This window comes from Mauremys mutica, chromosome 15 (genome assembly GCF_020497125.1).
Source record: "Mauremys mutica isolate MM-2020 ecotype Southern chromosome 15, ASM2049712v1, whole genome shotgun sequence".
Taxonomy (NCBI): Eukaryota; Metazoa; Chordata; order Testudines; family Geoemydidae; genus Mauremys; species Mauremys mutica.
In genome coordinates, this window is record NC_059086.1 from 38,464,928 (window position 1) to 38,489,403 (window position 24,476).

The 24,476-nt window shown below is 71.0% G+C and overlaps 2 protein-coding genes and 2 non-coding genes across 4 annotated transcripts; all 4 read right to left on the reverse strand.

Moving 5' to 3' along the window:
• Nucleotides 1-11: 11 nt before the first annotated feature.
• RPL10 (ribosomal protein L10) lies at nt 12-2,268 on the reverse strand. The gene is made up of 7 exons (XM_044988133.1): nt 2,241-2,268; nt 1,987-2,028; nt 1,825-1,883; nt 1,423-1,530; nt 1,165-1,303; nt 647-809; nt 12-228 (listed from the first exon to the last, which is right to left on the reverse strand). Exons 2-7 carry the CDS (start codon nt 2,007-2,009, stop codon nt 73-75), a joined length of 648 nt encoding a protein of 215 aa, XP_044844068.1. The 5' UTR covers nt 2,010-2,028; nt 2,241-2,268; the 3' UTR covers nt 12-72.
• On the reverse strand, nt 321-452 carry LOC123350689. Its single transcript, XR_006573797.1, has one exon. It is a non-coding gene; the product is annotated as a small nucleolar RNA SNORA70 (small nucleolar RNA).
• On the reverse strand, nt 1,002-1,134 carry LOC123350688. The gene has a single exon (XR_006573796.1). It is a non-coding gene; the product is annotated as a small nucleolar RNA SNORA70 (small nucleolar RNA).
• Nucleotides 2,269-10,102: 7,834 nt separating the features above from the next.
• On the reverse strand, nt 10,103-23,465 carry LOC123349820 (filamin-A-like). The gene is made up of 15 exons (XM_044988036.1): nt 23,303-23,465; nt 23,041-23,169; nt 22,061-22,234; nt 21,688-21,849; nt 21,042-21,245; nt 18,984-19,136; nt 18,565-18,687; nt 18,214-18,480; nt 17,996-18,133; nt 17,462-17,577; nt 15,711-15,843; nt 15,033-15,209; nt 11,724-11,942; nt 11,350-11,553; nt 10,103-10,395 (listed from the first exon to the last, which is right to left on the reverse strand). The coding sequence occupies exons 1-15, from the start codon at nt 23,430-23,432 to the stop codon at nt 10,208-10,210; spliced, it is 2,517 nt and encodes an 838-aa protein (XP_044843971.1). The 5' UTR covers nt 23,433-23,465; the 3' UTR covers nt 10,103-10,207.
• Between the last annotated feature and the right edge of the window lie 1,011 nt (nt 23,466-24,476).

Below are 24,476 nucleotides of genomic sequence, written 5' to 3' on the forward strand. Positions count from 1 at the left end.
ACAGGCGGGCATTGGAGGCCAATGCTTTTATTCCTGCTGCAAGGCGCCCGGGATGGGGGGCGGCCGGGGGGCTCAGGCAGCATGCAGCGCCCGCCACTTGTCCAGGGGTCCCCGGCTGGGGATGTATTTTACACCACAGCCATCCGGCAGCAGCCGCTTCTCAGCTACCATGTCCTCAAACTCGTCCGCGTTGAACTTGGTGAAGCCCCATTTCTTGGAGATGTGGATCTGGGGGGGTGGGGACAGCGGTTAGGGGGGTGCTGGCTACACAGGAGATCTCCCCCAGACACCGGCTGTGTCACCCCCCACACCTCTGATGCCCATGTCCCCGCGGTCCCTTAGGGCGCTCGGTACGGGGCACGGAGCACGTACACAACCAGGGGGGTGCTGTGCGCAGCCACTGCACACCGGGCCCCCACGGCAGGTGGGCCGGTCGGCTTAACTGGCTGCAGGCCCCCCCCCATTCCTCCCTCATCACCCCCGAACCAGCCAGTCCCTGCCCTGGGGCCCAGTGAAGGGGAAAGGCCCCAGCCCCATTCCTGCCCCCCCAAGCCAGCCAGTCCCTGCCCTGGGGCCCAGTGAAGGGGAAAGGCCCCAGCCCCATTCCTGCCCCCCCAAGCCAGAGCCCCCCCCCCCCCCCCGTTACCTTCTGGCGCCCCGGGAACTTGAACTTGGCCCTGCGCAGTGCCTCCACCACGTGCTCCTTGTTCTGCGCCTTGGTGCGAATGGACATGATGACCTGGCCGATGTGCACCCGAGCCACCGTGCCCTGGGGCTTCCCGAAGGCGCCGCGCATCCCCGTCTGCAGCCTGCCGGGACCCGGGGGGGCATGAGCCGGGGGCCCACGACGGGCATCGCCCCCACCTCCCCTGCCCTCCGCCACACCCCAAACACCCCCTGTGCCCACAGGGCATCACTCCCTGCTCCAAACGCCCATGTCCCCGTAGGGCACTGCCCCCCATGTCACCCCCCACATCCACTCCCCCCCAAACGCCCCATGTCCATGTCCCCGCGGTCCCTTAGGGCGCTCCGTACGGGGCACGGAGCACGTACACAACCAGGGGGGGTGCTGTGCGCAGCCATTGCACACCGGGCCCCCACGGCAGGTGGGCCGGTCGGCTTAGTGGGCTGCGGGGGCCCCTGCCTACCCCCCAGGATCCCCACCTGTCAGCGCCAGCGCAGGACAACATCTTGTTGATGCGGATGACGTGGAAGGGGTGCAGGCGCACGCGGATGTGGAAGCCGTCCTTCCCGCAGCTCTTCACCATGTACTTGTTGGCACAGATCCGGGCGGCCTCCAGCGCTGCGGGGGGGGACGACAGTGAGCTCGGGACAGGAATAAGCCCCCCCCCCCCCTCCTCCAGGCAAGCACTGCCCCGAACAAGCCCCCACCTCCCGGCCAAGGCCTCAGCCCCCCCTCACCTTCAGAGGAGAGCTGCTCATATTCATCCGACACCATGTGGCCGCAGAGGGGGAACTCGTCCACCTTGGCCTTCTTCCGGCCCAGGTCAAAGATGCGGATTTTGGCATCTGGGGGGTGAGGAGATGGGTGGGGGGTGGCCCCCCGTGAGCCAGAGCAGACCCTGGGGTCTCATTCCCGGACCTGGCCTGGCCCCCTCCCCGGGGGAGCAGGGACGGGGGTGTCCAAGCTGGCAGAGACCCCCCAACCCGCAGTAAGGGGGCCCCGGTCTGTGCCGCTACAATTTCCTGTCGGCCCCCCCCAGCCCCAGCCCGCCCCCCCCCACGGCCCCCCCCCGCGGCCCCAGCCCGCCCCCCCCACGGGCCCCCCCCCCGCGGCCCCAGCCCCAGGCGGGGGAGACTCACCCGGGACGCCCCTGCAGAAGCGGGACTTGGGGTAGGGCTTGTTCTTGCAGTACCGGTAGCTGGGGGGAGACAGGGCGGTGAGAGGGGCCCGGACCCCCGCAGCCCCCCCGGGACACCCCCCCCGCCCGCGGGCCAAACCTCCCCCCAGCCCCCCCCACTCACCAGCGCGCGGGGCGGCGGCCCATGGCGGCTCCGGGGCAGGATCTGGAGAGACGCAGAGACCGGATCAGAGACCGCCCGGGGGGGGGGGGGGGACGGGACGGGACTGGGGCCGGGGCCGCGGGGGGGGGGGCGGGGCCGGGGGGGAGGGGCAACGGGGGGAGGGGCCGGGCCGAGCCGGGATCGGGGCCGCGCCGCGGGGAGGGGGGGGGGGACGTGGGCCCCACCCCGGACTCCCGGCCCGGCCGCGCGCTCACCTCGCCGTGCGGCAAAGAGAGAGGCGTCCCGCCTGCGCGCAGCTTTTGTACCCTGGCCCCGACCGCCGCTCTAGCTCCGCTTCCGGCGTAGAGCGGCGGCGCCGGCCAATGGCGGCGGGCGCTCGCCCTCCAGCGCATGCGCCTTCTTGCCCAGCCCGCCGCTCCGCTCTAGCAGTGGCTTCCGGCATAGAGAGGCAAGCGCATGCGCATCGCGGACACCATGCCTCCCCGCGCCTGTCGGCGCGCAGGCGCACTGCTCCCACGCCGCCGCCATTTTAGAGACCTAGCAGGCGGGCCTACGGTTGCTGAGCATGCGTATTGAGGACGAGGCGTGTCCATCGAGGCCTCTCTAGCTCGTCCTATACGCCCCGCCCACGCCCCCTGTTATGTAAATATCTCGACGCTGATAGGACATAATGGCGGTGCCACGTGACAGACGAGCAATACGCACAGTTGTCTCTAATTTGCCTATATCTAATTTGAATATAATTGTAGTGTGCGGCTAATTTACACAACTAAGTAATCTGCATATTTTATTGTATTGCTGGAGCTGGTTTGCATAGTGCCCTGGAATTTGCATATTTGCCGGAAGTATTCCCCATTCTGTATCACTGCAGCTAATTTGCATGTCGTTAATCGGCCTCATTTGCATAGTGGCAACTAAGCGTTGTTAGGTGTCAGAGCAGCAGCCGGGTCAGTCTGTATCCGCAGAAAGAACAGGAGCCCGTGTGGCACCTTAGAGACGAACACATTTATTTAAAAGCTTTTTTAAACTGCTAGTGCCACTGCCTGGCTTCGCCTCATTTGCATGTATAATTAATTTATCCAGATTAACAATTGGCCTGTTTGCAATTTATTTGCATATCTAAATATTTGCATATTAGCAACCCCCGCCCCAGCGGCTGCCTGGAGGGTCCCCAACCCCCACCCCGGGGGGTCCCCAACCCCCACCCCAGCGGCTGCCCGGGGGGTCCCCAGTCGCTGGGGTCTCCATCCTCCAGGCCATCGGCCGGGGTCCCAACTTCCCTTCCCCTGCCCCTGTTAAACTAGCAACCCCCAGGGACACTGAGTCCCACCCCCCCTGCCTGCAACCCAGTGACCGAACCCAGAGAACCCCCCACTTCGGTGTGGGGGGGCAGGGGGAGGGACACAGGGTGGGGGGGACATGGTGTGGGGGGGCCGGGGGAGGGACACGGGCTGGGGAGAACACGGTGTGTGGGAGGGGCAGGGGGAGGGACACGGGGTGGGAGGGACATGGTGGGGGGAAGGGGGAGGGACGGGGTGGGGAGAACACGGTGTGTGGGAGGGGCAGGGGGAGGGACACAGGGTGTGGGGGGCAGGGTGAGGGACACGGGGCGGGGGGAACAGGGGTGTGTGTGGGGCAGGGGGAGGGACACAGGGTGGGGGGGGCAGGGGGAGGGACACGGGGCAGGGGGAACAGGGGTGTGTGTGGGGCAGGGGGAGGGACACAGGGTGGGGGGGGCAGGGGGAGGGACACGGGGTGGGGGGGACATGGTGTGGGGGGGCAGGGGGAGGGACACGGGGCGGGGGGAACACGGTGTGTGGGAGGGGCAGGGGGAGGGACACGGGGCGGGGGGAACACGGTGTGTGGGAGGGGCAGGGGGAGGGACACGGGGCGGGGGGAACAGGGGTGTGTGGGAGGGGCAGGGGGAGGGACACGGGGCGGGGGGGAACAGGGGTGTGTGTGGGGCAGGGGGAGGGACACAGGGTGGGGGGGGCAGGGGGAGGGACACGGGGTGGGGGGTACATGGTGTGGGGGGGCAGGGGGAGGGACACGGAGTGGGGGGAACAAGGGGGGTGTGGGGGGCAGAGGGGAGAACACAGGGTGTGTGGGGGGAGCAGGGGAAGGGACATGGGGAGGCGGAACACGGGGCATGGGCAGGGCGGGGGGGAACACGAGGTGTGTGGGGCAGGGGGGAGAACACGGGGTGTGGGGGGAGCAGGGGGAGGGACACAGGGAGGGGGGCACATGGGGTGTGTGGGGCAGGGGAGGCACATGGGGTGTGTGGGGCAGGGGGGAACACGGGGTGTGGGGGGAGCAGGGGGGGAACATGGCGTGTGTGGGGCAGGGGGAGGGACACAGGGTGGGGGGGACATGGTGTGGGGGAGGGGCAGGGGGCGGGACATGGGGCGGGGGAACACGGGGCATGGGCAGGGCGTGGGGGGAACACGAGGTCTGGGGGGAGCAGGGGGAGGGACACGGGGTGGGGGGGACATGGTGTGGGGGGCAGGGGGAGGGACACGGGGTGGGGGGAACACGGGGCATGGGCAGGGCGGGGGGGAACAAGAGGTGTGGGGGGAGCAGGGGGAGGGACACAGGGAGGGGGGCACATGGGGTGTGTGGGGCAGGGGAGGCACATGGGGTGTGTGGGGCAGGGGGGAACACGGGGTGTGGGGGGAGCAGGGGGGAACACGGCGTGTGTGGGGCAGGGGGAGGGACACAGGGTGGGGGGGACATGGTGTGGGGGAGGGGCAAGGGGCGGGACATGGGGCGGGGGAACACGGGGCATGGGCAGGGCATGGGAACACGAGGGGTGGGGGGAGCAGGGGGGAACACAGCTTGTGTGGGGAAGCGGGAGGGACACGGGGTGGGGGGGAGATGCTGTGGGTGAGGGACATGGGGCGGGGGAACACGGGGTGTGTGTGGGGCAGGGGGAGGGACACGGGGGGTGTGGGGGGTAGAGGGGGGAACACAGGGTGTGTGGGGGAGCAGGGGGAGGGGCATGGGGCGGGGGGAACAGGGGGTGTGTGGGGGGAGCAGGGGGAGGGACACGGGGTGGGGGGAACACGGGGGGTGTGCGGGGCCGGGGGAGGGACACGGGGTGGGGGGAACACGGGCTGTGTGTGGGGCAGGGGGAGGGACACGGGGGGGTGTGGGGGGTAGAGGGGGGAACACAGGGTGTGTGGGGGGAGCAGGGGGAGGGGCATGGGGCGGGGGGAACACGGGGTGTGTGGGGGGAGCAGGGGGAGGGACACGGGGTGGGGGGAACACGGGGGGTGTGGGGGGCAGGGGGAGGGACACGGGGTGGGGGGAACACGGGGGGGGTGGGGGCGAGAGGGCAGAACACAGGGGGGGTGGCACGAGCAGGGGGAGGGACATGGGGCGGGGGAACACGGGGCATGGGCAGGGCGGGGGGGAACACGAGGTGTGTGAGGCAGAGGGGAGGGACACGGGGCGGGGGGAACACGGGGTGTGTGTGGGGCAGGGGGAGGGACACGGGGTGGGGGGACATGGTGTGGGGGGGGCAGGGGGAGGGACACGGGGTGGGGGAACAAGGAGGGTGTGGGGGGTAGAGGGGGGAACACAGGGTGTGTGGGGGGAGCAGGGGGAGGGGCATGGGGTGGGGGAACAAGGAGGGTGTGGGGGGTAGAGGGGGGAACACAGGGTGTGTGGGGGGAGCAGGGGGAGGGACATGGGGCGGGGGAACACGGGGCATGGGCAGGGCGTGGGGGGAACACGAGGTGTGGGGGGGAGCAGGGGGAGGGACACAGGGAGGGGGGCACATGGGGTGTGTGGGGCGGGGGGGGAACACGGGGTGTGTGGGGCGGGGGGGACACGGGGCATGGGCAGGGCGGGGGGCACATGGGGTGTGGGGGGGCAGGGGGGGGAATATGACAAAGCTCCTGGGCCCAGGCTGGCAACAACTGCCCAGCTCAGCAGCAGCCGCAGACGGACCCCCCCCCCCCCCCGTGTGCCCAACTGGTCCCCCCCCCCGTGTGCCCAGCTGGTCCCTGTTCCCCCCCCCCCCGTGTGCCCAGCTGGTCCCCGTCCCCCCCCCGTGTGCCCAGCTGGTCCCTGTTCCCCCCCCCCAGCGCTCAGACCCAGGCTGGGCCAGGCCTCCCCCCCCCCCGTGGGCCATCAGGGACTTGGGACGTTTCAGCCACCGGCAGCTTCCCCTCAACCCCATCTCAGGGTCCCCCCCGTGCTCAGCCCCCCCCGTTCTCAGGGCCCCCCCGGGGCTCAGCCCCCCCCCGTTCTCAGGTCCCCCCGGGGCTCAGCCCTGTCCCTGACGTGCCGAGCTGGGCACCTGGGGCCCTAAGGGAACCGGGGCCCCTGACACCGTGTCACTGGGACGCGCTGGGACTGTTCTGAATGTTGGCTCTGAATCCGGTGCTGGTGCCTCAGTGTCCCCTCTGCAGCTCTTAATATCCAGGTGGTGGGGTCAGGGGGGCGATTGCTGCAGAGGAAGGGGCCAGTGCACCTGAATGCCTGGGACTGTCTCCTAGCAACTGCTGGCCTGGGCCCCTCCCCTGCAAAGGTGCCGGCTGAAGGTGCTGGAGACAGAGGGGTCAGGAGACCCCTGGCCCGGGGAAGGGGCTGAGCAGAGGAGGGGCTGGGGGGGGTCAGTCTGGAGCTGGCTGGGGACGAGGAGTGAGGGCAGACGGGGGGGTCTGGCTCCCTGCCCCCCAGAATGGACCCGGCTGAGGGGTCCGGCTCGCGGTACCTACAAGCTCTGTGTTAGCCCCTGTTCCTGGCATCGAATAAACCTCTGTGTCCCCGGCTGGCTGAGAGTCACGTCTGCCTGCGCAGTGGGGGGGGGGGGGGCAGGACCCTGTGGCCCCCCCCAGGACCCCGCCGGGGGGACTCGCTGTGGGAAGCGCACGGAGGGGCAGAGGATGCTGAATGCTCCAAGGAGAGACCCAGGAGGTGAAGCCGTGGGAGCTTCTTGCCCTGCAGACAGGCTGCTCCGAGGGAGAGGAGGCTCCCCAGAGTCCTGCCTGGCTTGGTGGGGAGCAGCTCCAGAGCAGCGCCCGGGGACCCCGGGACAGTCACTGAACCCCCAGCCTGGCCACGGCTTTGGCTGATTCATGGCCCCCCCCATAGGTGCAGCGGGAGGGGCCAGCTCGGCTGCAATGCGGGAGCCGGGTGGGAGCAGCCGGCAGCCTCCAATTCACAGGTCAGCCGGGTGCATCGTCCCCACACGCCGGGGCTGGGGGGCATGTGCCCCACTGAGCCCCCTGCAGATCTCAGGTGGGCGGGGATGGCACAGAGGGGCCCAGCAGGCCAGGCAGCTATGGGAGGGGGTCAATTGTAATACAGCCCCCCACCCACAGCAGGGCGGGTTCTGCCCATGGAGTGACCCCTTTGCAACTGGTGCAAACCCCAGACACGCCAGCAGGAGTCTCTGCTGGACAAGGCACAGGCTGGCACAACGCTGCAGCACCCTCAGGGGCTGTGGGTCGGGAGTGAGGGGCACTGGCAGAGCTGGGGGGGGCAGGGGCTGCAGGTCGGGAGTGAGGGGTACCAAGAACGGGGCGGGGGTGGAAGGGGCTGCGGGTCGGGAGTGAGGGGCACCGGCAGAACTGGGGGGGCAGGGCTGGGCTAGCAGGGGCTGCGGGTTGGGAGTGAGGGGCACCAATAACGGGGAGGGGGGGCGGAAGGGGCTGCGGGTCGGGAGTGAGGGGCACCAAGAACAGGGGAGGCTTTCAGGGGCTGCGGGTCGGGAGTGAGGGGCACCAATAACGGGGAGGGGGGGCGGAAGGGGCTGCGGGTTGGGAGTGAGGGGCACCAAGAACAGGGGAGGCTAGCAGGGGCTGCGGGTCGGGAGTGAGGGGCACCAATAACGGGGGGGGGGGTTGGAAGTGGCTCGGGGGGGTGGGGGCGCATAGCCCAGGTCGATGCCCAAACAAGGCAAGACGCGAGGCCTGGTGCCGCGCGCGGGGAGGAAGGGAGCGGAGGCCCAGGCTCTCATCCATCACCAGGCCCTGCTGGCAGCCGGCCCGGGCCCGGCCCTGCAGCTTCAACCACAAGGAGCCCTAATGACAAGGCAGCCAAATCCAGAGCCTGGAGCTGTGGGAAGGAGCCAGGGGAGGCGCAGCCCAGAGCCCCAGGGTCAGAGATGTGGCTGCTGCTTCCCTCAGCTGGAAACGCACAGCAGGGGCTGCGGGTCGGGAGTGAGGGGCGCCGGCGGGGCTGGAGGGCCCAGGGCCGGGCTACCGGGGGCTGCGGGTCGGGAGTGAGGGGCGCCGGCGGGGCTGGAGGGCCCAGGGCCGGGCTACCGGGGGCTGCGGGTCGGGAGTGAGGGGCGCCGGCGGGGCTGGAGGGCCCAGGGCCGGGCTGGCGGGGGCTGCGGGTCGGGAGTGAGGGGCGCCGGCGGGGCTGGAGGGCCCAGGGCCGGGCTGGCGGGGGCTGCGGGTCGGGAGTGAGGGGCACCAGCGGGGCAGGGGGACCCAGGGCCGGGCTGGCGGGGGCTGCGGGTCGGGAGTGAGGGGCACCGGCGGGGCTAGTGGGACCCCAGGGCTGGGCTACCGGGGGCTGCGGGTCGGGAGTGAGGGGCGCCGGCGGGGCTGGTGGGACCCAGGGCTGGGCTGGCGGGGGCTGCGGGTCGGGAGTGAGGGGCACCGGCGGGGCTGGTGGGACCCCAGGGCCGGGCTACCGGGGGCTGCGGGTCGGGAGTGAGGAGCACCGGCGGGGCTGGTGGGACCCAGGGCCGGGCTGACGGGGGCTGCGGGTCGGGAGTGAGGGGCACCGGCAGGGCAGGGGGACCCAGGGCCGGGCTGGCGGGGGCTGGGGGTCGGGAGTGAGGGGCACCGGCGGGACAGGGGGACCCAGGGCCGGGCTGGCGGGGGCTGCGGGTCGGGAGTGAGGGGCACCGGCGGGGCTGGTGGGACCCCAGGGCTGGGCTACCGGGGGCTGCGGGTCGGGAGTGAGGGGCGCCGGCGGGGCTGGTGGGACCCAGGGCTGGGCTGGCGGGGGCTGCGGGTCGGGAGTGAGGGGCACTGGCGGGGCTGGTGGGACCCCAGGGCTGGGCTGGCGGGGGCTGGGGGTCGGGAGTGAGGGGCACCGGCGGGGCTGGTGGGTCCCAGGGCCGGGCTGACGGGGGCTGCGGGTCGGGAGTGAGGGGCGCCGGCAGGGCAGGGGGACCCAGGGCCGGGCTGGCGGGGGCTGCGGGTCGGGAGTGAGGGGCACCGGCGGGGCTGGTGGGACCCCAGGGCTGGGCTACCGGGGGCTGCGGGTCGGGAGTGAGGGGCGCCGGCGGGGCTGGTGGGACCCAGGGCTGGGCTGGCGGGGGCTGCGGGTCGGGAGTGAGGGGCCCCGGCGGGGCGGGTGGGACCCCAGGGCTGGGCTGGCGGGGGCTGCGGGTCGGGAGTGAGGGGCACCGGCGGGGGAGGTGGGTCCCAGGGCCGGGCTGGCGGGGGCTGCGGGTCGGGAGTGAGGGGCGCCGGCAGGGCAGGGGGACCCAGGGCCGGGCTGGCGGGGGCTGCGGGTCGGGAGTGAGGGGCGCCGGCAGGGCTGGGGGGCAGGGAATGCTCGATCCGGGGGGCAGGCCCAGGCTCGCTGCGCCCCACCCAGGGCTGCGGAGGGAGGGTGGGAGGGAGCGGCCGGCCCGTGGCTGCCGGCCTCGCGTGCCGGGTGCTGCTGGGACTTGTCCTGCCCAGGCAGCAGCTCTGAGCCTGGGGGGTTGGCGCCAGCCTGGAGGGGAAGGAAGGGGCTGGCCATGGGGCCGGCCATGGGGCCAGCCTGCCCCCCGTCTCTCTGCTGGGCCCCTGGTCGGTGGGCCCCGCCCTGTGGCCCCGCCTGCCCCTGGCAGCGCCGCGCTCCGGGCCCCGGCTTGCGGTTTCCTCGGGGTGGAGGCGGCAGCCGCTCTGCGCCAGCGGCCGGGCGGGGGGGGAGCCGGGCTGGAGCCAGGGCCGGGGGGGCTGAGAGCTGCCGGCTGGGGCCAGGCCGGCGCAGAGCCTGTGGGGCCCACGGCAGGGATCCGCGCCCCCCATGTCCCCCGCAGCCCCCCCCGACGGACGGACGGACGGGCGGCGGCTGAAGCAGACACTTTACTGCCCGTCCCTGGGGGGCGGCCGGCGTGCACAGAAACATTCACCAACAATGAAGAACCGGGGGGGGGGGGGGGGGGGGGGGGTTAACTGGGCGAAGCGGCGAAGGCGGCGGCGCGCCGGGGGGAGGGGCGAGGGCTGTAGGCGGCGGGGACCCAGGTGTCCGGGCGGGCGGGCTACGGCACAGCGACGTGGAAGGGGCTGTGGGGCACGTGCTGGTCGCCCCATTTCACCACCAGGACGTAGTCGCCTTTTTCCTTCAGCAGGTAGCAGACGCTGTAGAGCCGGTTCCCCAGGTGCTTCACCAGGATCTCCTCGCACGGCGTGCGAGGGCCGTGCACGCCCACCAGCAGCATGTTGTTCCCTGGGGGGGCACGGGGATCGGGGGTCAGGGCGGCCCAGCCTGGGAGCCTCACTCGCCCAATCCCCCTCAGCCCCCAGCTCCACCCCCTGCCAGCCCCCCAGCTCCACCCCCTCCCAGCCAGCCCCCCAACTGCCTGATCCTCCCCCCAGCCAGCCCCCCAACTCCACCCCCTCCCAGCCAGCCCCCCAGCTGCCTGATCCTCCCCCCAGCCAGCCCCCCAGCTGCCTAATCCTCCCCCCAGCCAGCCCCCCAACTCCACCCCCTCCCAGCCAGCTCCCAGCTCCACCCCCTCCCAGCCAGCCCCCCAACTGCCTGATCCTCCCCCCAGCCAGCCTCCCAACTCCACCCCCTCCCAGCCAGCCCCCCAGCTGCCTGATCCTCCCCCCAGCCAGCCCCCCAAGCTCCACCGCCCCCCAGCCAGCCCCCCAGCTCCACCCCCTCCCAGCCAGCCCCCCAGCTGCCTGATCCTCCCCCCAGCCAGCCCCCCCAACTACACCCCCTCCCAGCACCCCAGCTGCCTGATCCTCCCCACAGCCAGCCCCCAGCTCCACCCCCTCCCAGCCAGCCCCCAGCTGCCTGAACCTCCCCCCAGCCAGCTCCCCAACTCCACCCCCTCCCAGCCCCCCAGCTCCACCCCCTCCCAGCCAGCCCCCCAACTGCCTGATCCTCCCCATAGCCAGCCCCCCAACTCCACCGGCTCTGCAGCTGGGCTGGTTCTGGGGGGTCCAATCAGTAATGGGGGGGCCACAAAGGGCTCTGTACCATGAGCAGACCCAGATCCACCCCCCAGGCACAGCTGGGGCCACCCCACGGTCCCACTGCAGCCACCCCCAGACCCCTTCACCCAGCCCAGCTGTTCCTGCCCCGTGGCTCCGGGTGGGTGGGGGAGAGCCCCCCTCCCACCCCCCAGCCCAGCCCCCCAGGCCTGGCCCAGCCCCCCCCCGCCCCCCACACCTGCTTTGCTGCAGTCCACCGTGAAGGAGTTCTTCTGGCCCACGAAGCCCCTGCTCAGCCCCAGCCCCTTGGCCACCACCTTGCTGGCGTCCGCGGCGAACTTGGGGGGCGCCCCCTGCAGCACGGCCACCTCCGCCCGCCCGGCTGCGTCCACGAAGACAGAGGACGTCTCGTGCAGACTGTGGCTGCTCCCCAGGCGGGAGCCTGTGGGAGGGAAGATCGGGGTGATTGGGGGCGGGGGGGGATCCCCCACCCTCGGCACCAGCGCAGCCGACGCTCTCTGAGTGTGCAGAGAGCCTGAGCCCATTGCTCGGGGAGAAGGGAACCTCCCCCATGGGAGGGGCTTGCGAAAGGCCCGCCCCCAGGGCCCACACCTGTGATCTTGGCCTTGAAGGGGCTGCCGGCGATGTGGTAGGGGCCGCCGTACTTGATGGAGATCAGGTAGCTGCCGGGCACCATGGGCGTGTAGGTCACTTTGTAGCCCTCGGCGCACTCCTGGCAGTCCATCTGCACCTTGGAGGGGCCGTCGATGGTCACGGCCAGGGCCCCGGGGCCCGCGTTGGTCGTGTTCACCACGAACTCCGCCGGGCTGCCTGCGAGTGTCACGGGTGTCAGTGCCGGCGCCCCTCACTCCCGACCCGCAGCCCCCCCCGGCCCGGCCATCGCCCCTCGCTCCCGACCCGCAGCCCGGCTGGTGCCCCTCACTCCCGACCCGCAGCCCCCCCCGGCCCGGCCATCGCCCCTCGCTCCCGACCCGCAGCCCCCCCCCCGGCCCGGCCATCGCCCCTCACTCCCGACCCGCAGCCCCCCCCCCGGCCCGGCCATCGCCCCTCGCTCCCGACCCGCAGGCCCCCCCGGCCCGGCCATCGCCCCTCACTCCCGACCCGCAGCCCCCCCCGGCCCGGCCATCGCCCCTCGCCCCGACCCGCAGCCCCCCCCGGCCCGGCCATCGCCCCTCGCTCCCGACCCGCAGCCCGGGTGGTGCCCCTCTATCCCGACCCGCAGCCCCCCCCGGCCCGGCCATCGTCCCTCGCCCCCGACCCGCAGCCCCCCCGGCCCGGCCATCGCCCCTCACTCCCGACCCGCAGCCCCCCCCGGCCCGGCCATCGTCCCTCGCTCCCGACCCGCAGCCCCCCCGGCCCGGCCATCGCCCCTCGCTCCCGACCCGCAGCCCCCCCCGGCCCGGCCATCGCCCCTCACTCCCGACCCGCAGCCCGGCTGGTGCCCCTCCCTCCCGACCCGCAGCCCCCCCGGCCCGGCCATCGCCCCTCACTCCCGACCCGCAGCCCCCCCCGGCCCGGCCATCATCCCTCCCGCCCGACCCGCAGCCCGGCTGGTGCCCCTCACTCCCGACCCGCAGCCCCCCCCGGCCCGGCCATCGTCCCTCGCCCCCGACCCGCCGCCCCCCCGGCCCGGCCATCGCCCCTCGCTCCCGACCCGCAGCCCCCCCCGGCCCGGCCATCGTCCCTCGCCCGCGACCCGCAGCCCCCCCCGGCCGGGCCATCGCCCCTCGCTCCCGACCCGCAGCCCGGCTGGTGCCCCTCACTCCCGACCCGCAGCCCGGCTGGTGCCCCTCACTCCCGACCCGCAGCCCCCCCCGGCCTGGCCATCGACCCTAGCCCCGTACCGGCAGCCCCCGCGGCCCGGCCATCGGCCCTCACTCCCGACCCGCAGCCCCCCCCGGCCCGGCCATCGTCCCTCGCTCCCGACCCGCAGCCCCCCCCGGCCCGGCCATCGCCCCTCGCCCCCGACCCGCCGCCCCCCCCGGCCCGGCCTTCGCCCCTCCCTCCCGACCCGCAGCCCCCCCCGGCCCGGCCATCGCCCCTCACTCCCGACCCGCAGCCCCCCCGGCCCGGCCATCGCCCCTCCCCCCCGACCCGCAGCCCCCCCGGCCCGGCCATCGCCCCTCACTCCCGACCCGCCCCCCCCGCGGCCCGGCCATCGCCCCTACCTCCCGACCCACCGCCCCCCCGGCCCGGCCATCGCCCCTCGCTCCCGACCCGCAGCCCGGCTGGTGCCCCTCACTCCCGACCCGCAGCCCCCCCCGGCCCGGCCCGGCCATCGCCCCTCGCTCCCGACCCGCAGCCCCCCCGGCCCGGCCATCGTCCCTCACTCCCGACCCGCAGCCCCCCCCGGCCCGGCCATCGTCCCTCGCCCCCGACCCGCAGCCCCCCCCCGGCCCGGCCATCGCCCCTCGCTCCCGACCCGCAGCCCCCCCCGGCCCGGCCATCGCCCCTCGCCCCCGACCCGCAGCCCCCCCGGCCCGGCCATCATCCCTCACCCCCGACCCGCAGCCCGGCTGGTGCCCCTCACTCCCGACCCGCCGGCCCCCCCCGGCCGGCCATCGCCCCTCACTCCCGACCCGCAGCCCGGCTGGTGCCCCTCACTCCCGACCCGCAGCCCCCCCCCGGCCCGGCCATCGTCCCTCGCTCCCGACCCGCAGCCCGGCTGGTGCCCCTCACTCCCGACCCGCAGCCCCCCCCCGGCCCGGCCATCGTCCCTCACTCCCGACCTGCAGCCCCCCCCGGCCCGGCCATCGTCCCTCGCCCCCGACCCGCAGCCCGGCTGGTGCCCCTCACTCCCGACCCGCAGCCCCCCCCCGGCCCGGCCATCGTCCCTCGCTCCCGACCCGCAGCCCGGCTGGTGCCCCTCACTCCCGACCCGCCGCCCCCCCGGCCCGGCCTTCGCCCCTCTCCCCCGACCCGCAGCCCCCCCCGGCCCGGCCATCGTCCCTCACTCCCGACCCGCAGCCCCCCCGGCCCGGCCATCGTCCCTCGCCCCCGACCCGCAGCCCCCCCCGGCCCGGCCATCGCCCCTCGCTCCCGACCCGCAGCCCCCCCCGGCCCGGCCATCGCCCCTCGCCCCCGACCCGCAGCCCACCCCTGCCCGGCCATCATCCCTCACCCCCGACCCGCAGCCCGGCTGGTGCCCCACCGTCCCGACCCGCATCCCCCCCCCGGCCCGGCCATCGTCCCTCGCTCCCGACCCGCAGCCCGGCTGGTGCCCCTCACTCCCGACCCGCAGCCCCCCCCCGCCCGGCCATCGTCCCTCACTCCCGACCTGCAGCCCCCCCCGGCCCGGCCATCGTCCCTCGCCCCCGACCCGCAGCCCGGCTGGTGCCCCTCACTCCCGACCCGCAGCCCCCCCCCGGCCCGGCCATCGTCCCTCGCTCCCGACCCGCAGCCCGGCTGGTGCCCCTCTCTCCCCACCCGCAGCCCCCCCGGCCCGGCCATCGCCCCTCGCCCCCGACCCGCAGCCCCCCGGCCCGGCCATCGTCCCTCACTCCCGACCCGGAGCCCCCCCGGCCCGGCCATCGCCCCTCACTCCCGACCCGCAGCCCCCCCCGGCCCGGCCATCGTCCCTCGCCCCCGACCCGCAGCCCGGCTGGTGCCCCTCACTCCCGACCCGCAGCCCCCCCCTGCTGGGCTATCGTCCGTCGCCCCGGTGGCGCTGCCCGGCTGGTGGCCCTCACTCCCGACCCGCATCCCCCCCCGGCCCGGCCATCGCCCCTCACTCCCGACCCACAGCCCCCCCCGGCCCGGCCATCGCCCCTCGCTCCCGACCCGCAGCCCCCCCCGGCCCGGCCATCGTCCCTCGCCCCCGCCCCGCAGCCCGGCTGGTGCCCCTCACTCCCGACCCGCAGCCCCCCCCCGCCCCACTCACTCCCGACCCGCAATCCCTACCGGTGGTGCCCCCCTCCAGGCCCGCGCCGTACGCAGACACCAGGCCCGGGTCGCCCGCCTGGCCTGGCTCCCCAACGCGGATCTTGAAGGGGCTGCCGGGGATGTGGGTGCTGTTGAACTTGACGTCGATGGAGTAGAGGCCGTTCTCCCGCGGGATGAAGCGCACGGCGTATTTATCTGGGGGTAGGGGCGGCAACAGAGGGGGGGAGCATTAGGATCCTGCCCCCCAGCAGCCCTGGGGCAGGAGCAGCAGCTTGCTCAGTGGGGAGGGGCCGGCAATTAAAGGGGGTGGGGTGGGGACTGGGAGCCCGGACTCCTGGGTTCTCTCCTGGCTCTAGGAGGGAAGTGGGGGCTGGTGGGTCAGAGCAGGGGCTGGGAGCCAGGACTCCTGGGTTTTCTCCCCACCTCTGGGAAGGGAGTGGGGGCAGGTGGGTTAGAGCAGGGGGGGCTGGGAGCCCGGACTCCTGGGTTCTCTCCTGGCTCTAGGAGGGAAGTGGGGGCTGGTGGGTCAGAGCAGGGGCTGGGAGCCAGGACTCCTGGGTTTTCTCCCCAGCTCTGGGAAGGGAGTGGGGGCAGGTGGGTTAGAGCAGGGGGGGCTGGGAGCTAGGACTCCTGGGTTCTCCACCCCCTGCCCGCCCCAGCCGGGGGTCCAGGCCCCGCTCCAGGAGGCGGCCTCACCTTCGTCGATCTCGGTGACGTGACATTCCTCCAGCGCGCCCGAGGGGCTGTGCACCTTGGCATCCAGCGCCCCCTTGGCGCCGTTCAGGCTGACTGCAAAGGAAGCTGGCTGGTTGGCCTTGAGGCCTGACTCCTGGAAGCACAGCAGAGCGTTAGCGGGGCCGGGGGGCAGGGGGGCGGGGGGAGACCAGGGGGTCACCGCAGCCCAGCTGTGTCACTTACCTTCCTGGGCCCGGCTGCTTAAAGAGGGAGAGCTGGGAGCGCGGGCTGGCGTGGGGCTGGGGCAGCCCCAGGCTATGGGGCAGAGGGAGCCGAGGCCCCGCGGCAGGGTGGGGGGCAGGGTGGGGGGCAGCTCTCTCTCTTTAAGCAGCACCTGGCCTGGGCGTTGTCGGGGTCTGTTAAGAGCCTTTAAAAGAGACACGAGAGAAAACCGCGGCGCCGGGGCGGTTCGGGGGGCGCCCTGCTGTCCTGGGCCGGCACAGGATTCCCCCCCCCGGCGGCTGCGCTACCCCCCCAGCCCCGCGGCCCCCAGCTTCCTCCTGATGCCAGAGGGGGGCAGACAGGTTACAGCTCCGCCCCCTGCCTGTGCCCCCCCCACACCGTGGGGCGAGGGGGGTTACACGGGCAGAGACACGGGAGTGGGCAGCACGTCTGGGGGGAAGCTCCGTCCCGAGGGGCCTGTGGTCACAGGCAGCTCACTGCGAGCTCCTCGCCCACGGAGAGGTTGGGGGACCCCGAAGGGGGGGGCTGTTTTACCAGGGAAGATCAAAGGCCTGGCCTGCTGTATTGAGAGGACAAGCTGCCGGGGGGCCCCGGGGGGCAGGGCGAGCTGCCCGGGGGGCAGGGCGGCCGGGGGGCTGCTCGCTCCGTGAATGCTGAGGATGGGGGTGCAGCCGGGGGGCTGCTCGCTCCGTGAATGCTGAGGATGGGGCAGGGCGGCCGGGGGCTGCTCGCTCCGTGAATGCTGAGGATGGGGGTGCGGCCGGGGGCTGCTCGCTCCGTGAATGCTGAGGATGGGGCAGGGCGGCCGGGGGCTGCTCGCTCCGGGAATGCTGAGGATGGGGGAGGGCGGCCGGGGGCTGCTCGCTCCGTGAATGCTGAGGATGGGGCAGGGCGGCCGGGGGGCTGCTCGCTCCGTGAATGCTGAGGATGGGGCAGGGCGGCCGGGGGCTGCTCGCTCCGGGAATGCTGAGGATGGGGGTGCGGCCGGGGGCTGCTCGCTCCGTGAATGCTGAGGATGGGGGTGCGGCCGGGGGGCTGCTCGCTCCGGGAATGCTGAGGATGGGGGTGCGGCCGGGGGCTGCTCGCTCCGTGAATGCTGAGGATGGGGGTGCGGACCGGTGCTGCTCGCTCCGTGAATGCTGAGGATGGGGGTGGGCGGCCGGGGGCTGCTCGCTCCGTGAATGCTGAGGATGGGGGTGCGGCCAGGGGGCTGCTCGCTCCGTGAATGCTGAGGATGGGGGTGCGGCCAGGGGGCTGCTCGCTCCGTGAATGCTGAGGATGGGGGTGCGGCCGGGGGCTGCTCGCTCCGTGAATGCTGAGGATGGGGGTGCGGCCAGGGGGCTGCTCGCTCCGTGAATGCTGAGGATGGGGGTGCGGCCGGGGGCTGCTCGCTCCATGAATGCTGAGGATGGGGGTGCGGCCGGGGGCTGCCCCCCAGGCAGTAGCGACGTGTCACTCCCCAGCAGCCGCCCCCAGGCCCGTGCCGGCGGCAGGAGGGCGGGGGCCCAGCGGTTTCTCCGGTGCCTCACCTGAAGGCTGGTAACAGTCAGGCGCCGGGCATCATGGCAGGGGGCCGCCGCCGGCACCACGAAGGGGCTTTCGGGAACGTGCTCCTCGTTGAACTTCACCGACACCTCGTAATCACCTAGGGGGAAAGGGGGGTTAGTGCTGCCCCCTGCCAGCCCCCAGCCCCACTGCCGGACCCCCAGCCCCACTGCCAGTCCCCTGTCATGCCCCAGCCCCACTGCCGGACCCCCAGCCCCACTGCCAGTCCCCTGTCATGCCCCAGCCCCACTGCCGGACCCCCAGCCCCACTGCCAGTCCCCTGTCATGCCCCAGCCCCACTGCCAGACCCCCAGCCCCACTGCCAGTCCCCTGTCATGCCCCAGCCCCACTGCCAGACCCCCAGCCCCACTGCCAGTCCCCTGTCATCCCCCAGCCGCACTGCCGGACCCCTGCCAGTCCCCAGCCCACCTCGTAGCCACCAGCGCTGCCCCAGCCCCCCCCGCCGCCCCCAGGTCGACATCAGGGCTGGCCCAGCGGCCCCGCAGGCCGCCCCGTACCGGGCTCCTGGACGACGTAGGCCACGCCGCAGGACCCGTCTTTCCTGTCCTCGAAGGCGATCTCGGCCTTGCTGGGCCCCTCGACGGCGATGGAGAGACCCCCAGCGCCTGCCTCTCGCGTCCAGATGCTGAACTCGGCTGCGGGAGGGAGACGCTGTTACCCAGGCGGTTGGGCGGCCCCTGGGCCCTCCCCCCACCAGCCTCCAGCCCCCGCTTACCTGGCACGCCGGCCTCGGCCCGCTCCAGGCCGGGGCCTCCCGCCCGCACCTTGTGGGCGCCGCCCTCGCCCAGCGGCCCGACGGTGAACTGGAAGGGGCTGCCGGGAACGTGCTGCCCCTTGTACTTGACGCTGACCGAGTGCACCCCCGTCTCGGCCGGCACGAACCGGACGCAGTAGGTGCTGTTCTCCGCCTCCAGCACCTCAGCCGCCAGCCGCTGCCCCGAGGGGCCCGTCACCTGGGCCGTCATGTCCGCCAGGCTGATCTCTGGGGAGAAAGGGGGGGTCAGACGCCCCATACGCCCCCGGACCCACCAGCCCCCCAGACACAAGCCCCCCTGCCCCCGCTCACCTGGGATCTTGAGGCTGAGGTCGCAGGCGCTGCCCACGTTGGCCACAGGGGGGGCGCGGCGGCGCCGGGTGATGCTCTCCTTCACCCGCCCCTCGCCTGTCACCTTCACCGAGAAGGGGCTCCCTGGGGGGGGGGAGGGGTCAGGCAGGGCCACAGACAGACAGACAGACAGACAGCGCCCCACGGCATTTCCTGGGGTCACCCCCCCCCACAGGGCCTAACACTCCTGTACCACGCAGCCTTGCAGCTGGTGGTCGCTCTGACCACGTATCGCTGGGGAAGGTGGCCCGGCCCGGCCCCCCGGGGCCGAGCTCCGCGCCGGGCCCCCCGCCCGGCCCGGCCCCCCGGGGCCGAGCTCCGCGCCGGGCCCCCTGCCCGGCCTGGCCCCCCGGGGCCGAGCTCCGCGCCGGGCCCCCCACCTGGCACGTGCTGGTCTGCGAATTTGATGGAGATGATGTAGTTGCCGGGCTCCGTGGGGCAGTAGGTGACACGGCAGGTCCCGTCCTCCAGGTCTTCTGTGTTGATGTCCACCTTGCTGGGGCCCTCGATGGACAAGCTGAGCCCGCCATAGCCTGGGGGCACAGGAGGGAGTCGGGGGGCTGCAGGCCATCCAAGAGAACCCAGGAGTCCTGGCTCCAAGCCCCCTGCTCTCACCCACCAGACCCCCCTCCCCTCCCAGAGCAAGGAGAGAACATAGGAACAACCGTAGCGGGTCAGACCAAGGGTCCATCCAGCCCAGTGTCCCGTCTGCCGACAGCGGCCAGTGCCAGGTGCCCCAGAGGGAGTGAACCCAACAGGGAACCATCAAGTGACCCATCCCCTGTCGCCCATTCCCAGCTCCTGGCACACAGAGGCCAGGGACACCCTCCCTGCTCGCCCTGGCTAATAGCCACTGATCGGCTGTCCTCCATGAACTGAGCCAGCTCCTTTTTTAACCTGTTATGGTCTCGGCCTTCACAACATCCCCTGGCAGGGGGTTCCACAGACCGTGCGTTGTGAGAAGAAATATTCCCTTGTGTTTGTGTTCAACCTGCTGCCTATTCATTTCATTTGGGGACCCCTAGTTCTTGTGTTAGGAGGAGTCAATAACACGTCCTGATTTACTTTCTCCACACCAATCAATTCTATAGACCTCCAGCATATCCCCCCTTAGTCGCCTCTTTTCCAAGCTGAAGAGTCCCAGGTTTGTTAATCTCCTCTCATACGGAAGCCGCTCCAGACCCCTCATCATTGGTGTTGCCCTTTTCTGAACCTTTTCCAATTCCAGTGTCTCTTTTCTGAGATGGGGCGACCACGTCTGCCCGCAGGATCACGGTGTGGGTGGACCAGGGATTTAGACAGAGGCAACATGATACTTTCTGTCCTATTCTCTCGCCCCCTCCTAAGAGTCCCACCGTTCTGGTCACTCTTTTGGCTGCTGCTGCGCACTGAGTGGATGTGTTCAGAGAACTCTCCACCGTGACCCCCAACCCCCCCTCTTCGGTACCAGCTAATTTAGCCCCCATCATTGTATATGGACACTTCGGATGATGTTTTCCAACGTGCATCACTTTGCATTTACCAACATGGAATTTCATCTGCCATTTTGTTGCCCAGTCACCCAGTTTTGTGAGATCCCCTTGTAGCTCTTCACAGTCTGCCTGGGACTTAACTATCTTGAGGAGTTTTGTATCATCTGCAAATTTTGCCACCTCGCTGTTTACCCCTTTTCCCAGATCATTTATGAACACGTTGACTAGGACTGGGCCCAGCACAGACCCCTGGGGGACACCACCATTTAGCTCTCTCCGTTCTGAAAACTGACCATTTAGTCCTACCCTTCGTTTTCTGTCTTTTAACCAGTTGCTCCCTCTTATCCCATGGCAGCTTATTTGGCATAAGAGCCTTTGGTGAGGGGCCTTGTCAAAGGTTTCTGAAAATCTAAGTACACTATATCCACGGGATCCCCCTCGTCCACATGCTTGTTGACCCCCTCAAAGAATTCTAGTAGATTGGTGAGGCGCGATTTCCCTTTACAAAAACCATGAACAAATTCTGTTCATCTGACTGTCTGACAATACTGTTCTCTACTATAGTTTCAACGAATTTGCCCAGTACTGAAGTCAGGCTTACAGCCCTGTAATTTCCAGGATCACCTCTGGAGCCCTTTTAAAAAATTACCTGTCCTCCAGTCACCTGGTACAGAAGCTGATTTATATGGTAAGTTACAAACTACAGTCAGTAGTTCTGCAATTTCACATCTGAGTGCCCTCAGAACTCTTGGGGGAATCCCGTCTGGTCCTGGTGACTTACTGCTGTTTAATTGATCAATTTGTTCCAAAACCTCCTCTAATGACACCTCAATCTGGGACAGTTCCTCAGATCTGTCAGCTAAAAAGAACCCAGGAGTCCTGGCTCCCAGCCCCGGCCGTTCTAACCCATCAGACCCCCCTCCCCTCCCAGAGCTGGGAGAGAACCCAGGCGTCCTGTGGCCGCACCTGCGTCCCGGGTGTCGATGAGGAACTCAGCAGGCTCAAAGGTCCGCCCCTCGCTCAGGCCGGGCCCGGAGACGCGGACCCGGCTGGCATCACCAATCTCTGACTGGCTGATGGTCACCGTGATGGGGCTGTTGGGGATGTGCTGCCCGTTCCGCTTGATATTCACCAGGTGCTCGCCCACCTCCTTGGGCACGAACGAGATGCCTGGGGGAAGTCGGGAGTGAGGGGCAGCGGCAGAGCTGGGTGGGTGCAGAGCTGGGCTGGCAGGGGCTGCGGGTCGGGAGTGAGGGGCACCGGCAGAGCTGGGGGGGGGCAGAGCTGGGCTGGGAGGGGCTGCGGGTTGGGAGTGAGGGGCAGCGGCAGGGCTGGGAGGGGCAGGGCTGGGAGGGGCTGCGGGTCGGGAGTGAGGGGCAGCAGCAGAGCTGGGGGGAGCCCAGGGCTGGGCTGGCAGGGGCTGCGGGTCAGGAGTGAGGGGCACCGGCAGGGCTGGGGGGGGCAGAGCTGGGCTGGCAGGGGCTGCGGGTCGGGCGTGAGGGGCACCAGCAGGGCTAGGGGGGGGCAGGGATGGGCTGGCAGGGGCTGCGGGTCGGGCGTGAGGGGCATTGGCAGAGCCGGGGGGCACTGACTCAGGGGTGGGGGGACTCACCCACGTGGCCGTTGCGCAGGCGTTTGAGCTGGCAGGGCTCCTCGCGCCCTGATGGGGGGGTGACGGTCGCCGTCAGCTGGCTCAGATCCGTCTCTGCGATGTCCAGGGGGATGTCGGCCGAGGAGCCGACCTTCAGCTGGGACATTCGCAGTGTGTCGTCGCCTGGGGGTGCGGGTAGGGGTGGAGGGCGTGAGCCGAAGGGACCCTCAGCCCCTCTGTCCCCCCCCAATCCAGCCCCCGCCCCCCAATCCCTCCCTCCACCCCATCCGGCCCCTCGTTCCATCCCGCCCCCCAACCCCAGCCTGTTCCCCCCCAGGCCTTCCGCACCCCAGGAGAGAAAGCCAGGCCCCCAGCCCCCCCGGGACCCGCTGACCGGTGATGCGGGCGGTGAAGGGGCTGCCTGCGATGTGCTTCTCGTTGTATTTCACTACGATGCTGTAGTCGCCGGGCAGCACGGGCAGGTAGCAGACGCTGCAGGTGCCGTCCTGGTTGTCGGTGCAGCTGATCTCGGCCTTGGAGGGGCCCTCAACCGCCAGGGACAGGCCACCTAAGGGGGGAGGGGGTCAGCGCGGCCACAGGCCCCCACAAGGCCCAGCTCCCACCCCCAACCCGGCACCCTCAGGGGAACTGACAGGTCAGGGCCTCCCACCCCCCGGCTCTAACCACCAGACCCCAGTGCCCTCCCAGAGCCAGGGAGGGAACCCAGGAGTCCTGACTCCCAGCTCCCCCTGCTCTAATCCACCAGACCCCACTCCCCTCCCAGAGCTGGGAGAGAGCCCAGGAGTCCTGGCTCCCAGCCCCCGGCTCTAACTACCAGACCCCAGTGCCCTCCCAGAGCCGGGGAGGGAACCCAGGAGTCCTGGCTCCCAGCTCCCCCTGCTCTAATCCACCAGACCCCACTCCCCTCCCAGAGCTGGGAGAGAGCCCAGGAGTCCTGGCTCCCAGCCCCCGGCTCTAACTACCAGACCCCAGTGCCCTCCCAGAGCCGGGGAGGGAACCCAGGAGTCCTGGCTCCCAGCTCCCCCTGCTCTAATCCACCAGACCCCACTCCCCTCCCAGAGCTGGGAGAGAACCCAGGAGTCCTGGCTCCCAGCCCCCGGCTCTAACCACCAGACCCCAGTGCCCTCCCAGAGCCAGGGAGGGAACCCAGGAGTCCTGGCTCCCAGCTCCCCCTGCTCTAATCCACCAGACCCCACTCCCCTCCCAGAGCTGGGAGAGAACCCAGGAGTCCTGGCTCCCAGCCCCCGGCTCTAACCACCAGACCCCACTCCCCTCCCAGAGCCGGGGAGGGAACCCAGGAGTCCTGGCTCCCAGCTCCCCCCCCTCCTCCCCCAGTCTAACCACCAGCCGCACCTTCGCCAGCATCCTTGGTGTTGACGGTGAATGTGGCCGGCTTGTTGACCACGCCGTGGATCAGCCCTGGGCCATAGGCCGTGACGTGCCCGCTGTTGACGTAGTCCACGTAGAACTGCAGGGGGCTCCCTGGGGGGGACGGGGGGGGTGTCAGAGCCTGCATCGGCCCTTCCCCCCAGCCACGCCCCCCCACTGCTCCCTGAGGCGCCTGGGACGTGCTCCCCGCCCCCTCCGGCGCCTGGGACGTGCCCCCCCCCGGCACCTGGGATGTGCAGGCTGTCACAGCGGATGTCCATCTCGTGCAGCCCGGCCTCCGTGGGCGCGTATCTCACCGTCACCGTCCCGTCCTTGTTGTCCGTGATGTCGGGCTTGGCCACCTTCCCCGAGGGCATCCGGACCTCGCCTGGGGGCAGAGCGCGGGTGGGGGGTCAGTCCTGGCCCATGGCTGCCCCGCAGGGAGAGACGGCCCCTCTGGCCTGGTTACATGGGCCGTGTGTGATCCCCTCCCTCTGCAACACAGCCCCACTGGAGACGGGAGGGGACACCCCAATATTCACCCCTCATGGAATTTGGATGTTTTGTGCACAGTACGCTTGGGGCGGGGTCGTTCTAAACGTCCCGTCGGATCATGCGTGTGTGTTACTCAAATGTGTGTGTGTGGGGGGTGTTACTGAAATGTGGGGGGGTGGGGGGGTGGGGGGGGTGTTACTCAAATGTGGGGGTGTGTGGGGGTGTATGGGGGGGTGTTACTGAAATGTGGGGGTGTGTGGGGGTGTTACTGAAATGTGGGGGTGTATGGGGTGTGTGTGGGGGTGTTACAGAAATGTGTGGGGGTGTATGGGGGGGTGTTACTGAAATGTGGGGGCGTGGGGGGTGTGTGGGGGGTGTTACTGAAATGTGGGGGCGTGGGGGGGGTATGGGGGGGTGTTACTGAAATGTGGGGGCGTGGGGGTGTGTGGGGGGTGTTTACTGAAATGTGGGGGTGTGTGGGGGTGTTACAGAAATGTGGGTGTGTGTGTGGGGGGAGTTACTGAAATGTGGGGGTGTGGGGTGTGTGTGGGGGGGGTGTTACTGATATGTGGGGGCGTGGGGGGGGGGTGTGGGGGTGTTACAGAAATGTGGGTGTGTGTGTGGGGGGTGTTACTGAAATGTGGGGGTGTGGGGGGGTGTGGGGGGCGTTACTGAAATGTGGGGGCGTGGGGGGGGTGTGGGGGGCGTTACTGAAATGTGGGGGTGTGGGGGGGGTGTGGGGGGCGTTACTGAAATGTGGGGCGTGTGTGTGGGGTCTTACTGAAATGTGGGGGTGTGGGGGGGGTGTGGGGGGGTGTTACTGAAATGTGGGGGGGCGTTTTCAGGTAGGACGGTAAAAAGGCCGAACCCCGTCCGTGGCTCGCTGAGGAGACGCACACACGGCCCAGGTCACCCCAGGGCCTGGG